This window comes from Lemur catta, chromosome 2 (assembly GCF_020740605.2).
Source record: "Lemur catta isolate mLemCat1 chromosome 2, mLemCat1.pri, whole genome shotgun sequence".
In the NCBI taxonomy this organism is placed as follows: Eukaryota; Metazoa; Chordata; class Mammalia; order Primates; family Lemuridae; genus Lemur; species Lemur catta.
Window position 1 is genome coordinate 10494169 of NC_059129.1, and position 14300 is coordinate 10508468.

General features: G+C 47.5%; 2 protein-coding genes across 6 annotated transcripts in view; one reads left to right on the forward strand and one right to left on the reverse strand.

Moving 5' to 3' along the window:
- Window positions 1-7422, forward strand: part of BMERB1 (bMERB domain containing 1) — a 92363-nt gene extending 84941 nt beyond the window's left edge. Inside the window, exons 4-6 of one of the 2 annotated variants that reach the window (XM_045542659.1) lie at window positions 1989-2103; window positions 2968-3050; window positions 5841-7422. In XM_045542659.1, the coding sequence (XP_045398615.1) occupies window positions 1989-2103; window positions 2968-3050; window positions 5841-5953 (311 nt within the window). In that variant the 3' untranslated portion in view covers window positions 5954-7422. The remainder of the gene's footprint in view (window positions 1-1988; window positions 2104-2967; window positions 3051-5840) is intronic. The other variant, XM_045542660.1, reaches the window with a different exon arrangement.
- A 3743-nt stretch (window positions 7423-11165) lies between these two features.
- MARF1 (meiosis regulator and mRNA stability factor 1) overlaps window positions 11166-14300 on the reverse strand; it is a 39527-nt gene continuing 36392 nt past the window's right edge. For all 4 annotated transcript variants that reach the window (XM_045542653.1, XM_045542655.1, XM_045542654.1 and 1 more), the window contains exon 27: window positions 11166-13729. In XM_045542653.1, coding sequence (XP_045398609.1) covers window positions 13485-13729 — 245 coding nt within the window. In that variant the 3' untranslated portion in view covers window positions 11166-13484. The remainder of the gene's footprint in view (window positions 13730-14300) is intronic.

The following is a 14300-nucleotide window of genomic DNA, read 5'->3' on the forward strand; positions in this document are numbered from 1 at the left end:
GGTTCAAATGCAACTTCCAGTCAGGCAGACCCGGGTTCAAGTCCTAATTCTGGCCACCTCCTTGACCTTGAGTGAGTCACTTTACTTCTCTGAGACTGAGTTTCTCCTCCTCTGGAAGTGTGGTAGTAACAGTGATAGCACCTAATACATTGGGTATGAATGTCATGGTGCTCGATGAGACAATGCCAGGCAAGTGCTTAGCTTGATATATGGCCCAAAGAGTCCAGTAATATTAGCAGTTATTACCCTTATTACCCTGTTCGGGAACAAGTAGAGTATAGTGGTTACATGCTCTAACTCTGGAGTCAACCCAGATTTGCTAATTATTAGTGACATTACTTATTTGGCCCCTTTCCCCCATAAAAGCCTTCTCTGTCCACCTAGGTGGGGTTAGATCCCCTCTGTGGGGCATGTCTCTCCCCAGACTTCATGCTCCTTGAGGGCACAACATGAGGATTTGGTGGGTGCTAAGGGAAGGTTTGTCGACTAAATGAACACAGCTATAGATGAAGAAACCTGGCCTTGACAAGGAGCAACACAGGCTGGAGAAGCAGCCACCACTGTTCTTGACTTGAATGTTTTTACCACTCTCTGAGTTCAAGAAGTGCATCCCTGGAGTCCGCTCTACAGCAAGCCCTGAGCTCGGTGCTGGGCCCACAGTGAGGAACTCGGAATGATTCCCTCCTGTCCAGGCACACAGTGGGTCCCCATAAGTGACAACTGGTATTGAGCTACGAGTGCAGAATAATGAGAGCAGTGTTTCCCAGCCTTGACGCCGTTGACGACTGGGGCTGTCAAAATGTCAGTGTCATCATTTGGGGGTTCATAACTTTTAATTTGGGTTGGGGGGCTCTGTGTTGTGCCTTGTAGGGTGTTAAACAGCATCCCTGGCCTCTACCCACTACAGGCCGCCAGGATAACCTCCTCCTGCCCTTGCAATTGTGCCAGCCAAACATGTCTGCAGATGTTGCTGAATGTCCCCCAAGGTCGGGGGCGACATTGCCCCCATTTAAGAACTGTTAACTTTAGGGTACAGTGATCTGGGTTCAAATCCAACCTTAGCAGCTAGGTGACCTTCATCGAACAGCTTAATTTCTCTGAGCCTTAGATTCTTTGTTTGTAAAATGAGGCATGCCAATAATGCCACCCTCTTGTGGTTGTTTTGAATATCTCATATAACATACGCAAAGCGTGGGCGTGTTCAAACACAGTCTTGTTATAAGGGTGGCATGTGAAATGATGGTAGAACTGGGTACTATTTCTTTAATGAGCCTTTACGAGGTGCCACGTACTGTGTAGGCCCCAGGAATAAATGAGTGACTAGACTCTCCTAATTGAAAGGGAGTGACAGCTAGGGGGTTCTACTGCCATCGACCATCGCAGCGCTGGCTGGGAATGGGGAGTGGGTAGTGATTCCACTGCCCTTCTTCCCTAGGGAATGGGCGAAGCCAACTTCCTCTCGTCTCTCTCCTCACCTCTGGCTCTGCTTCCAGATCTAGAAGACACTGTCAATGCCTGTTGTGGGCAGGCAGGCAGACAAGCTGCCCCACATGTTTTACTCTGAAGGGGTCTGAGCAGAAGGAGCCCGAAGTGGGTTTAAGTCTTTGTCTCCAAGTGTCCTCACACCTCATGTGCAGCCCTCTCTCTTTGCCTTTCTCTTTGGCATCCCAGCCCTTGGTATTTGGGACAGCTTTACCCTCGCCAGGAAGTAATTCCCTCCTGGCTCGCCCATACAAGCCCTTCCTCACCCTCTGCCCCCCACAGAGCCCCTTGCTGTGGCGTTAGCACTTACCCAGTGCTTCCTGCCAAGGCCACGCTCCTGGCTGAGCCATTTGCTGATACTACTGTGTGTGTTTCACAGAGGAGGAAACTAAGGCTTGACGGGGACGGGGTGCTTAGAGCCGGCATTCCCATCCCGGCCCCTCGGACTCAAGTGCCTTCCATAGCCACCCTCATCTGTTTTTTTGCCCATGTTTTCTTCTTCCCAGAAAAAGAAAAAACCAAGCTGCAGAAGCAGAGAGAGGATGAACTAATCCAGAAGATTCATAAACTGGTGCAGAAGAGAGACTTCCTGGTGGACGACGCGGAGGTCGAGCGGTTACGGTGAGTGGGCTGGTGTCCGCGCCCGCCGTCGGCTTCCTTCCAGAACCTGTCGTCCGCTCCTGGGACTCCCAGCCTTGCCTGGCACGCATGGCCTCAGCCAACAGTCCCCCGACACTGCATCCAAATGAACCCCAGCCTTCCGGCCTGAGGACCCATTTCACATTTAAGAAAAACCCAAATCCAGCTCCAAAAAGTCTTACAAACATCTGTGTGTCTTAAGTGAATGTCATTCAGGGAGATGACCAGGGAGGAATTATATTACATAACACATGGCAGAGGTTCCTACACAACCTCCCAAGTCCTCAAGGCAACTTCTCAAAACTTCTCCTTCTCCACAAGAAGAGAGGCCCTCAGGGCCCTTTCCAACCCAGAGGGCAACTTCTTCTTTATTCTGTGTTCTCAGAGACCCCTCTCCAAGGCACCTGGGATGTGCCTGGCCTAGCTCAGCTGGGCTGGACCCTCCAACTTTATCCTGGTGACCCTGGGAAGAGCTAAGGTGACTTGTTCTCTCAGACTTGCCGTGTCCCTTTTGGGAGCACAGGTGAATAGTGTAGCTTAAAGGTACACGGTCAGGAGAGGTTGTTGCCTGGCTCACTGACCCCCAGCAGGGAGGGTCCCGTCCTCTGCCCTGGGGTCTCACTCTAGCTCTGGGTAAGCGTTTACCCCATTGTTGTTGTGTCTCTGGTTCAGAGCAGGATCATCAAATGCAATGTACACACGTAACACACAACAACATATATGCACCATCCACAAAGCGTGACACTTGGTTCCATGCACTAACCTACAGCCTCATTTCATTGGTTCCTTGAAGTTTTCTTTGTTTACTGTGCTTTCCTCTTCTCTTTTACACGTCTGCCTTCACAGGGAGCAAGAAGAAGACAAGGAAATGGCCGATTTCCTGAGAATCAAGTTAAAACCTCTAGACAAAGTAACCAAATCTCCAGCCAGTGAGTGTATACGTTATTCCTTCTCCTCTTCCCAGAAAGGGAAAAGGATATTTCACAGAGGTCTGGGAGCCAGAGGGGGACACAACAAAATGCTTTCTAGAGATCAGACTTGAGCATGAGATGGCAGCAGGCAGGGCCAGCTTCATGGGCCTGCAACTTACGTAGTTGCCCAGGGCCCCACACCTGGAAGGGTACCTTGCTTGGTTTAATGTTCTGCTATTGCTGTCTTGAATTTCTTAAAAATTTTGGAACAAGGGGCCCTGAGTTTTTATTTTGCACTGAACTCCACAAACTTTGTAGCTGGTCCTGGCAGTAGCTGTTCTCCTTATTTACATGGTTTGATGAATTCCATAGAAGGACCGGGGTGGCCACTCAGGCTCCGGGAGCTCTGGCCGCGATTAGGGCTGGAATCATGGGAGGAGTGAGAAGCACACTTCTCAGAATATTAGCCTCCCAGGATACCCAGAGCAAAAAGGGTTCTGTGTGAAATAAGTTTGTGAAGTGCTGCATTCTTGACCCTCTGTTTGGAGGGTCCCAGTGTCCATTACAATATTGAAGTGATAATGGATCATGCTGTCAAGGACCTGACTTCCTTATGTGCACCCGGTGTTTCTCCAATGTGTCTAACTGCTGTATTAGTGAAGCCTCTTTCAGTTATAAGAAATGGAGGCTGCATGCGGTGGCTCATGCCTGTAATCCTAGCACTTTGGAAGGCTGAGGCAGGAAGATCGCTTGAGGCCAGTGGTTTGAGACCAGCCTGAGCAAGACTGAGACCCCGTCTCTACAAAAAATAGAAAAATTAGCCGGGCGTGGTAGCTCATGCTTGTAGTCCCAGCTATTCAGGAGGCTGAGGCAGGAGGATCACTTGAGTCCAGGAGTTTGAGGTTGCTGTGAGCTAGGCTGACGCCACGGCACTCTAGCCAGGGCAACAGAGTGAGACTCTGTCTCAAAAAAAAAAAAAAAGAGAGAAAGAAAAAGGAAATGGATGCCCAGTTCAAACTAATCTAAGCAAAAAAAGGGTATTTGTTGGAGGAAGAGCAAGAACTAGGGCCTCAGGGACTGAACACTATTAGCTCCCTCGCTATCCTTCTCTTTCTCATTTCTGTCCTTCTTTGCATGTTAACTCCTTTTCTGCTGCTACATGGGCCTTCTCTATGGGGCCAGAACTCCAGACTGATAACTTAGAAGCTCTGAGGCAGTGCCACAGATTCTTTTCCCTGGCATCTAAATACATAACTCCCAGAGAAAGAGTCTAATCAGTTCTTCTTGGATCATGTTCCTACCTCTTACTGTCACCAAGAGGCTGGGGTACTGTGATTGGCCAGGTCTGTGTAACATGCCACTCCTGCAGCCACAGGGACATGATCTGTTACCAGAGGAGGAGAGACTGGGAATCTTGCTGGGAAAACAAAAACCCAAAGCTGCCACTATCTATACGACCACAAACCCAGTTTTCACTGACTGTCCATTAATATCCTATGAAAACATGGTTGTAGAGTGTGGAGAGTAAGGGAAGAGAAGAACTATGGTCCCTTCTACTGTCCCCTAAAACCACAAGGCACATGATCACTGCCTAAAGTCAGCATCCTCACTGCACTGTCTCTTCCATGAAAGGCCATGTAGAAAAACTCCACCTAGCAGCATGGAGGAGGAGCAAGGAAATTTGCCTTCTGTGTAGGGTTATGGGTGGTAAAAAGAGATGATTCTGGCAAGAAATCAAAACACCAAGCCTGCACCACGTGCAAGGAGCCTAATATTTACTCATCTGGTGCTTGGAATCCCAAGTTGAAAAATAAAAACTACTCTAAAACCAGTGAAATCTCTAGGACCTTATCAAGAGCAAATGCAAACCTGCTAAGTAGGAATCCTTCTGAATCCTGTGGTATGCAGCACTCCCACAGATAAAACAACCCCCATGAAGATAAGCTCTCATTAAAAATTAAAAACCTGTGAACAATTGAATCACCATGAAGGGAATCAGTAGATGCAACACAGAGAATGTCCTTCCAAGAACCAGAAAGAATAGAACTATTTAAAAGAGACAATAAACTAAATATATTTAATTTACTGAAGAGATAAGAGAAAGAATAAAAACCAAAATGAAATAGCAAGGTGCTTTGAAAAAAAATAGGTGAACTTGTAAAAAAATTAGCCTTTTAAAAAAATTATTGTCACTGACATAAAAAGTCGATGGATTAAAGACAGACACAGCTGAAGGGAGGATTCATAAATTAGAAGGCACACCTGAGAAAATTACCCAGAATGTGGCACAAAGAGAAAAAGAGATGGGAAATATAAAAGAGAGATTATTAAACATAGAGGCTAGAATGAGAAGGTCCAACTTACAACTGGTAGTCATTCTAGAAGGAGATAAAGAATGGGAGGTGGAGGTATTTAAAAAAAAGTATGAGCAATTTCAAGAATTGCAAAATACGAGTTCCTCAGATTGAAGTGACTTGAACAAAATTCCCCATTTTCCATTTGCCGAATACTCATTAAATGCCAGGCAATGTGCTAGGCTTGGCGGGTCTGACGGTGAGGAGAGCTGACTAGGAGAAGGGCTAAAAGCTGTGGTTGAAAGCTGAGAGCCGAAAGCCCATGTGCCCACAGGAAAGCGGGAACAGGTACCATATAAAATGCACATCAGCTCTGCACACCACCTGAACAAGGCGTGGAACCACACCTGGCCAGGGGCTGGGGTGGGGCTTGGGCTGCACATGGTCAGGGCTCTCCTCACCTCACCTCTTTCTCTCTGTCCCTTTCTCTCTCTGTGCTCCTGTCCTGCTGCAGGCTCCCGGGCAGAGAAGAAAGCAGAGCCCCCACCTAGCAAGCCCACAGTGGCCAAGACAGGGCTGGCACTCATCAAAGATTGCTGTGGGGCCACCCAGTGCAACATCATGTAGTCCCCACATAGGGTGCTCCCAGGGCCACGGGGACCCCCCTCCCACCCTCTTGTCTTCACAGCCCCCATTTCACTGGGGCCCAAGAACTCTCCAAGGCAGAAGGGGTTGAAGGTGAGCCCGTGACTGCTGCCCGGGGCCATGGGATGGCAGGCGGGCCAGGCCACCCTGTACAGAGTGTAGCAATAGGGAGTCCCTCACTGTCGCATGGCCCTCCCCAGAGCATGCCAAACCCAGGAGTCTGTCTCACTGTTATCCAACCACCAGGAAAGGTCCTCCCTGAAAAAAGTGTATCTCCACTTCTATCTAGCTGTATCTAACCCACCGTGCGAATGAACTGGGAGAGGGGCATGCTCCCCAGGTGTGTGTAGTTGTGACTTTTCAACAATCTAGCACCATGTCGGACACATCCCCCACCCACCCTCCTAGCTCTGCTGTCAGGCCTGCCCCAGACGGGCACAGGCCCCGTCCCCTGTCTGTCTTCTCCCAGCGGCTGTGCCCTGGAGGGCCCCACACAGCCTACGCGTCTCTCGGGCACCGTCGGGCACCGTCCGCATAGCGTTCTTAGAGACACAGAGGGCCCATCTATAAAGATGGAGCTTGTGTATGGTGTCATGGTCACATCTCCTGCTTCCTCCTGTCCTGTGTCTGGGCACAGTTCACATCAGGGGGGCGTCCACTGAGCTCTCAGCTTGTCATGTCCACCCCAGGTGGACATGTGGAATGGGATGGGGTTGGGGGGGCCTGGGCTGGGGCAGATCCAGTGTGCAGAAAAGGTGGCAGATAGCTGGAGGCTCCAACACCAAGGCCCGAGTGGACGAGAAGGGGACCCAGAGCAGATGCTGACCCAGGCACTGCACCCCCCCGCCCCCGCCCCCGGGGCCTCTGCAGAGATGCCAGCGGACGCCACCTCACCAACCCAACACACAGACCTCCATAAAGAACAGCGCCCGGCGGGAGAGGCAGCCTGACCCGACCGTGCCCCAGCACTTGGTGGCCTGTCTTACGCAGCCACTAAACAGTTTCACCCGTGTAACTTGATGTACATTTGCTACAGCCAGCCCGGCACAGCCCGTGTGACCTCTCTGTACGTGTGTGTGTCGTGACCGGCCTCAGTAGTTAGCGTATAACTCAAGATTTGCTGATGTGCAGTCACCCATCAGAGAAAATAAAAATGGAAACCACGTACACAGCATTTTACAAGTTTTTACTTTTTTCTTGATTATGGAAGTAATCCATGTACATAGTAAATCATTTTAAAAGTATAGAAAAGTATAACTCTTTTTTTAAACACCATTATTTCTCCAACTCAAGACCATGTTGACATCTTGGCATGTTTCTTTTCAGTCTTTTTTTGCCCATTTCTTTTTTCATGATTGACATCATATTGTATCACTTTATAACCAGTTTTTTTTTTCACTTATATCACCACCGTTCTCCCACGTCATTAAAAGCTCTTTGTAAACATTAAACATTCTTCATAAATCTTATCAGTGGCTGCTTAGTAATCCATCTTGTGGATAGACTGTAATTTATCTAACCATTTCCTCACTGTTGGACATTGAGACTGTTTCTAGTTTTTCCGTGTTGTAAATAATGTCATGATAAACATCCCAGAGGATAAAGCTTCATCTGAATTTCTGATGTTCCCTTAAGATAAACTCCTAGAAGTAAAATTCTTGGGCCAGGAAATGAGCAGAATTTTCAACATATTTGTAAATCAAAAGTTAATCTAAACGTGTCTCCAGTCACGGCAGTTTTGGAGTTGATGCAGCGTGTCTCCGACGGTGGGCCCCATGGTCTTGGGTTTGATGGCCCCTTCCCTCGGGCAGCACGACCTCAGCCCTCCCACTGTCTCGTATGTGGTCCTGTGCAGTCCTGGCTTTGGTCTGCATGCTGCTTCCTGCCATTCCGACGCTGGAGAGGGTCCACCACGCTGGCCCCAGGGACACTGTGTCCTTCACTGCCCTAGACTAAGCATGAAGCCAGATGGTGTCAGCGTCCTAGGGCTGCCATAACAAGTGACCTTATGCTAGGTGGCTGAAAACAACAGAAATTCATCCTTTCACAAGGTGTCTGCAGGGCCCTCTTCCGTCAGAAGGCTATATGGAAGAATCCTTCCTCACCTCTTCCCAGTCCTGGTGGCTCCTGGTGTCCCTTGGCCTTTCTTGGCCGCATCGATCCAATCTCTCCCTCTGTCCTCACATGGCGTGTCTCTGTGCATCCTCTCCTCATCTTATAAGGACACCAGTCATTGGATTTAGGGCTCGCCTGGATCCAATATGATGTTATCTCCATCCTTACCTTAATTACTTCTTCTAAGACCCTATTTCCACATAAAGTCACAGTCTGAGGTTCCAGGTAGACATGAATGTTTGTGGGGGTGGGGGCGGGGCACTGTTCAGCACACTGCAGACCTTTCCCACTCTAATTTGCAGGAAAATCTCAGGCTGCAAAGAGCCCCCCTCCCCCATAGAAAACACTGGTCAAGGAGGCCTGACTCGGACCAATGACAGACAGTCACTCACTGATCCGACAAAGCAAAGGGGATCAAACCCTCATAAACATCCTGCCTCTAGTACTTCTGCTAAGCTCTGGGGTAAACCTACCTTACGTTGCTGCTACTCATATTGATTTTTTAAAAACAAACAAAAAACTCATTTATTTAGGCCATCACAGGAGAACAGAAGAAAGTAATAATTTGGTATGTTCCAGGATCACCGGGGCCACCGGCAAAGCTGGGAAACCTTGCAGACCATGGGGTTGGGCACGCCTAGGCTTGCTCCTTTTGGGAGCCATGGGGGAGGATGACAAAAGGAATAACAATCCAGGCGCGTTGGTTTACTCCTGTAATCCCAGCACTTCAGGAGGTGGGAAGATTGATTGCTTAAGGCCTGGAGTTTGAGGCTGCAGTGAGCTATGATGGGACCAGTCTAGCCTGGGTGACAGAGCAAGACTCTGCCATCCTCACTGCAGCCTTGTGAGACCCTGAAGTGGAGGACCCAGTTAAGCCCAAGATTTCTCTCCCAATTCCTTGTCTCAGACACACCAGCCTCAGTGGCTGCTGATGCAGCAAAGGCAGGGAGCCTGCAGCCCTTGGGTGGATTTGTCTACACTCACTGTGACATCAGAAACTCTGTGAGGGGACACGGGTTGGGTGGTGGGGGCAGAGGGTCCCCCTGCATCTGGGAAGGCTTTCAGGTGGAGGAGGAAGAAGGAGACTTCACATGAGCCGCCTTAAGCACACGGGATGGGAGAGGGAGTGCCGAGCTGGCCCAAGATGGTCCGTGCTAGCCCCGGCATCCACCTGCACCCCTCCCCCCAGGTGCTCCCGGCTGGCTCCCCAGGGCCCGTTGTAGAAGGAGGAACCCAGGAGCCAGTCACTTAGCACAAGTGTGACCCCTCCACCCTGCAATGGTTTCTTCCCCTTTTCCTTCTCTGGGCCCCAAGTCCCCCAATTCCAAATCCTTCCTTCCCAGAACATTTGAGTTCTCTTTGTCTTGCTGAGGAAATTTCCAGCTCTTGATCCTCTGGCTTGGGGTCTCCAAGCTCCACACCTGTGCACCTGAAAAATGAGTTCTCTCTTTCCTGCCAATTCTCTGATTTGCCAACTGCTTCCTCACATTCCAACCGAGGTTGTTCCCAAGGGGGCTGCCCACCTCCCAGGGAGAGACTAGAACTCTCCTGGGAAGGAGGTTTGACACTCTGCTCTGGAAGTATTAATTCAGATGGGCAAATTGGATCAGTCTCCTCCGCATCTCTCCGCAAAGAGCAGGGTTAGAGGCTGATGCTGTCACCACATTAGCAGCCGGGAGCTCGGCCAGCTACTGCAGTCGCATGAAGCAAAGCCGCGCAAGAGAACTCAGGGTCAGGAAGAGCAGTGATGGGGACCATGCTGACCCCTGGCTTAAGGGACAGTGCGGCAGGGTTCCTGCTCCTTCCCCATCCTCAGAGCCAACATGCAGCCTGTCCCAATCTGCAGACCAAATGAAGCGTATTGGAATGTGCCACCCCAAAATGTGCCTCTTTGGAATACGGACTATTTGAGCTGGAGACCATTGAGAAACAGCAGGTGCAGCAAGGACTCTCTGACCTCCGGCTCTCCCCCAAAGCAGGTCATCAGACCCTCACACGAGGGCACCCTCCCTATACCCAGGAAAATGGCATCCTTCTTTCTGGAGATGGGGGTGAGGGTAAGGGGTATGCGGAGAGGGATCCGGACACACAGGCCTTGCTGTTTCCCCACTCTACTTCGCTTAGCTTGTTCCTACTTTTGTCCTAGCATGTTTTTCCATGACTTTCTACTCTTTATCAAACCTAGTATAAAAAATCCTCAGGCTTACCTGTTTTCTTCAGGTCTTCATCTCCTTATGAAGGCTCCCGTAAAGCTTGTATTAACACGTTTGTATGCTTTCCTCCTGCTAATGTCTTTGTCAGTTTAAGCCTTAGCCAGGGACACCAAAGAAGTCCTCCCCACCCTGAATATAGGTCACAGGTGGGCGGAGGCTGCAGGGGCTTCTGAGTCATGCTTCATCATTTGCCCATGGGAAGCAGCTAGAAACCAGAAAGATGAATCCCAAAGCCCAGTGCTTCTCCTGGAACAAGGAACAAAGAGGGCTCACTGCAGCCCTTCTGCTCTCACTCGCACAGCCTCATTCTAAGCCGCCGCCTCCAAACCGCCTTCCAGACGGGAAGTGCACAGATAAACACAAAGCCCGTTTCCAGCCCTGGTCTAGACCTAACAAAGCCTCCTTACCCCACTCTAAAGGGGCATGGTGGCAGCTCAACTTCTCCTGCAAAAATTTGCTATCACGAAAGACATGCAACAAGCATTTTCCAAACTGGCTTATTCAAAACATGCTTAGCGGCGACCACAGACAAGGCAGCAGGCAAAGTGGATTTCATTCCTGAGGAGAGGGATTCTAGTTTTTCAACTGGAGGTTTTTTGTGGCTACTGCGTTTTTCCATACGACTATAAGCCAGAACTAAGGCTGGATACTTGGAATCCTAACGTCCAGGCACCTGTGTGGGCTGCGTGCTGCGCGGAAAAGCCTCTACGATGTCAGACCAATTTGCTCTCCACCTCACAGTCCTGTTTTCAGAAAGGGTGAGGAGTTGGGCGGATGTGAAATGAAAGATGACAGGACTGGCCTGGTTTGTAATCCTTCCCCATAGACAGACAGACAGACAAAAGCACTCACGTGGAAAACTCAAATTAGATGCTTGCTTGTAAAGTTTATTGACAACTGTTTGGTCCCAACACACAAAACAGCACTCGAACCATAACAAAAGTGTTCAAACAAAGTAGACAGTTAAGAAAAACATGTCTTCCCCCAAACCCAATCCAAAACAAACAGTGCAAGATGGGAAAGGGGGTTTTGGTGATAACATTTTATCTTTTTTTTTTTTCTTTTTAAAACAGATAAATCTAATCCGGTGCATCTATCCACCCAGAAATAAAGAATTCCATTGTCTTAATGCTCATACATCATTTTATCACATCATTTAATTAAGCCTCTGGATAAAAAAATAGAGAGCAATTGGACTGGCCACTGTGAAGTACATTATGAACACAACGTGCTTCCGACGTATTCGCTCACATTTTCAAACAGCGATTGTTAGAGTCACACACACGTCCCAGACTAAGTGGCAACTCCAGTGAATGGCACTAAGACACACTCACAGCGCAGGACTTGTTTCTTCTGTTGCCCAAAGAACCTGTTCTTTGAGACTGTTCCAGGTGACTTGTAATGAGACCTGTTATGTTTTTAAAGTCCACAATTCTTTACATGCTAGCAAAACTGAAGTCCATGCGTGCAAACTCAGCCTTATGAAATCTTAGAATAAGGCAACTGATGTTCTCAACACCAACGTTATTACATTGTTTAAAAGTTTCTTAAAAAAAAATTGCACATTTGCATTTTACTTCCTGTAACACTATGTCTGTAGAGGAAATGCCTTCACAAGGATTCGCAGAGTGCTGTAATACTTAGAAGGTTTTTCCAGTGTTGTTCCGTCTTGATTGGGGCCATGTGTTGGGAACTGAGAATCACTGGCTTCATTTAAAAGATTTGGGGAACAAAAATCTTAACTTGTAAAGACCTCTCTATAGCCCTTATTTTGTGGCATTTTATCAAAATGCTGGCTATGAAATCAGAGCCCATTTTCTGGCTTTCTAGAAGTTACAAAATATAAACATTTCCCCAAAAGAAACCATCTAACTAGTGGAAGACCTTGCACCAACAGGTTCTTTCTGCGCTATGAATGAATCCGCCTTTTTTGCCCAACAAATACAATCCATTGTAAATGTCAGGTTTCTCCAGGGGGGTGAGAGGCCACCCATCAGCGGACACCTCAGGCACCCAGAGAGGAAGGCCATTCCATGTCAGACACCCCAAAAAACCCAAACATGCTTCCAACGGCGAGAAGTAACAAGAGTAAAAACAGACACTATTAAAAGATGCTGAGCTAACAGACACACATATACTCACATATAAAGCTTCCCAGCTACCAGCTTTAAAACTACAAAAACAAGGTTAAGTTGATCAACCTTGGCCTTCATATGTGTAGATAGAATTCCTGTCTCTTCCTAGTGGAAATAGTACTGATACCGCTCCTGTTAAAGCACCTCACCACTCAGCTCTGATTTGTAATTTATGCATTTGATGCATATTTTAGAAAATCAGACTCTCTGCCCAACATTGCCTCTTGACACACAATAATGTGTGTTGTATTTCAAATGCTGACTTTAAATTCATGACACCAAGACCATCTCCTTGTCCTTAACCTGCTCCATATCAAACTGGAACGTAACATAGAAGGGAAGCTTAAAACATTCTCAACTTTCTAGAAAGCTCCTAAATGGAACCCCAAAGTAGAAGCATTTTTAAAAATTTGTGATGAAGCCACATTTGTCAACTACAGACATAGTTAAATAAAAAACAAGGCACATTTACAAGTCACATGGAAGCCACAAACCTTCATATTCCAACCTAAAAATCCACTCTCAACTCCTCGCCTGCCTTTCTCCTTCAGTGTGTGAACATACAGGCTCACGGGACAGGCTTTGTTTCAAAGACACATCATGCACTGATTAATACTGTCGGAAACACCGGTAAGCAAAGGCCGAGAGACTATATTATGCTACATGAAGGATTACACCACTGAGGTGGTTCGATGGAAGTAAAACCACTTTCTGCTAGCCGAGTTCTTACTGATTTCTTCTCACGGAACACCATTATACTTCATAATACTTAAGAAAAATTTGGTAAAATATATTAAGGATTTTTTAACAAATGCCAGAAGTTCCTTCAAATAATTAAAAAAAAAAAAAGGAAGAAAGAAAAAAAGATCACTTCAGCTCAAAGCTGTGTTCAATGTAAAAGAAACAAAAACATTATGGAATACATCTAAAGATGAAGTCAGTGGCTTCTGGGGGGGTTTCATTAAAACAGAAAAGGATGTGTTTTTTGAACCCACTTTTGTGTGCAGAATCACAGTTTTTTCCCATCCTAATTCTATGTTTGAAATGGGGTTAAAGCTTGGTTATAGGTGCAAAGGAGAAGTTGGCAGCCAATTTTACTCTATTTTTGGGTTGCTTTTTGGCCGGGCTTTCCAGCGGGTCCTTGCTGAGCAGGGACTCTGGGGGCTCTGAGGAGGGGCAGGGAGGCATAGGGACAGCCGCTGAGACGCTACATGAGCTGGAGTCAGAGGTCAGTGTTTCATTCTTTACTGGTATCGGAATTTCAATTTTTTCCTCTTCGTTTAAAAGCATAATTTCTGTAAACACAGAAAAGCAAACAGATTCAGTTCCAGGACCTGTAAGAAGTACTGCTTTTCAGTTTCTTACTCATATTTTCTCAAAAAATATTTAAAAAATAAGCCCCCAAATGTCACATCTATTAGCTATGTGGCCAATGTGATGTGTCACATAAATCATGTATTTATAAACTGTATCCCCCTCTCCCCTGGATCATAAAGTTGTAAAAATCTATTTTGGGCTATAAATCGGTGGGCAATGGTTAAAAAAATTTTTTTTTCCACTTAGGATTCTCTGCCCATTCACTCTGCCAGGTAGTTTAAGGTGCCATAAGCGAAACATGACTTAAAGACTTTCCAAGCCGGGAGGGGCCTTAGTGTCAGAGAGCCCTGGCCCATTCCACTCTTCCCCGATCTAGGATAAGGGGAGAATCGCAAAGAGTCAAAATTACCCTGAAAAACCCAGGGATTCAGACCCAGCCAGCTTTCCTGCAGTGTTTTATACCCTGCTGTTTCTTGGGAGGGGCCACAAATAACTCACCTGCTGTACACACAGAGCCATGTTGCTTCAAAAAGATGTGCCATTAGGCCT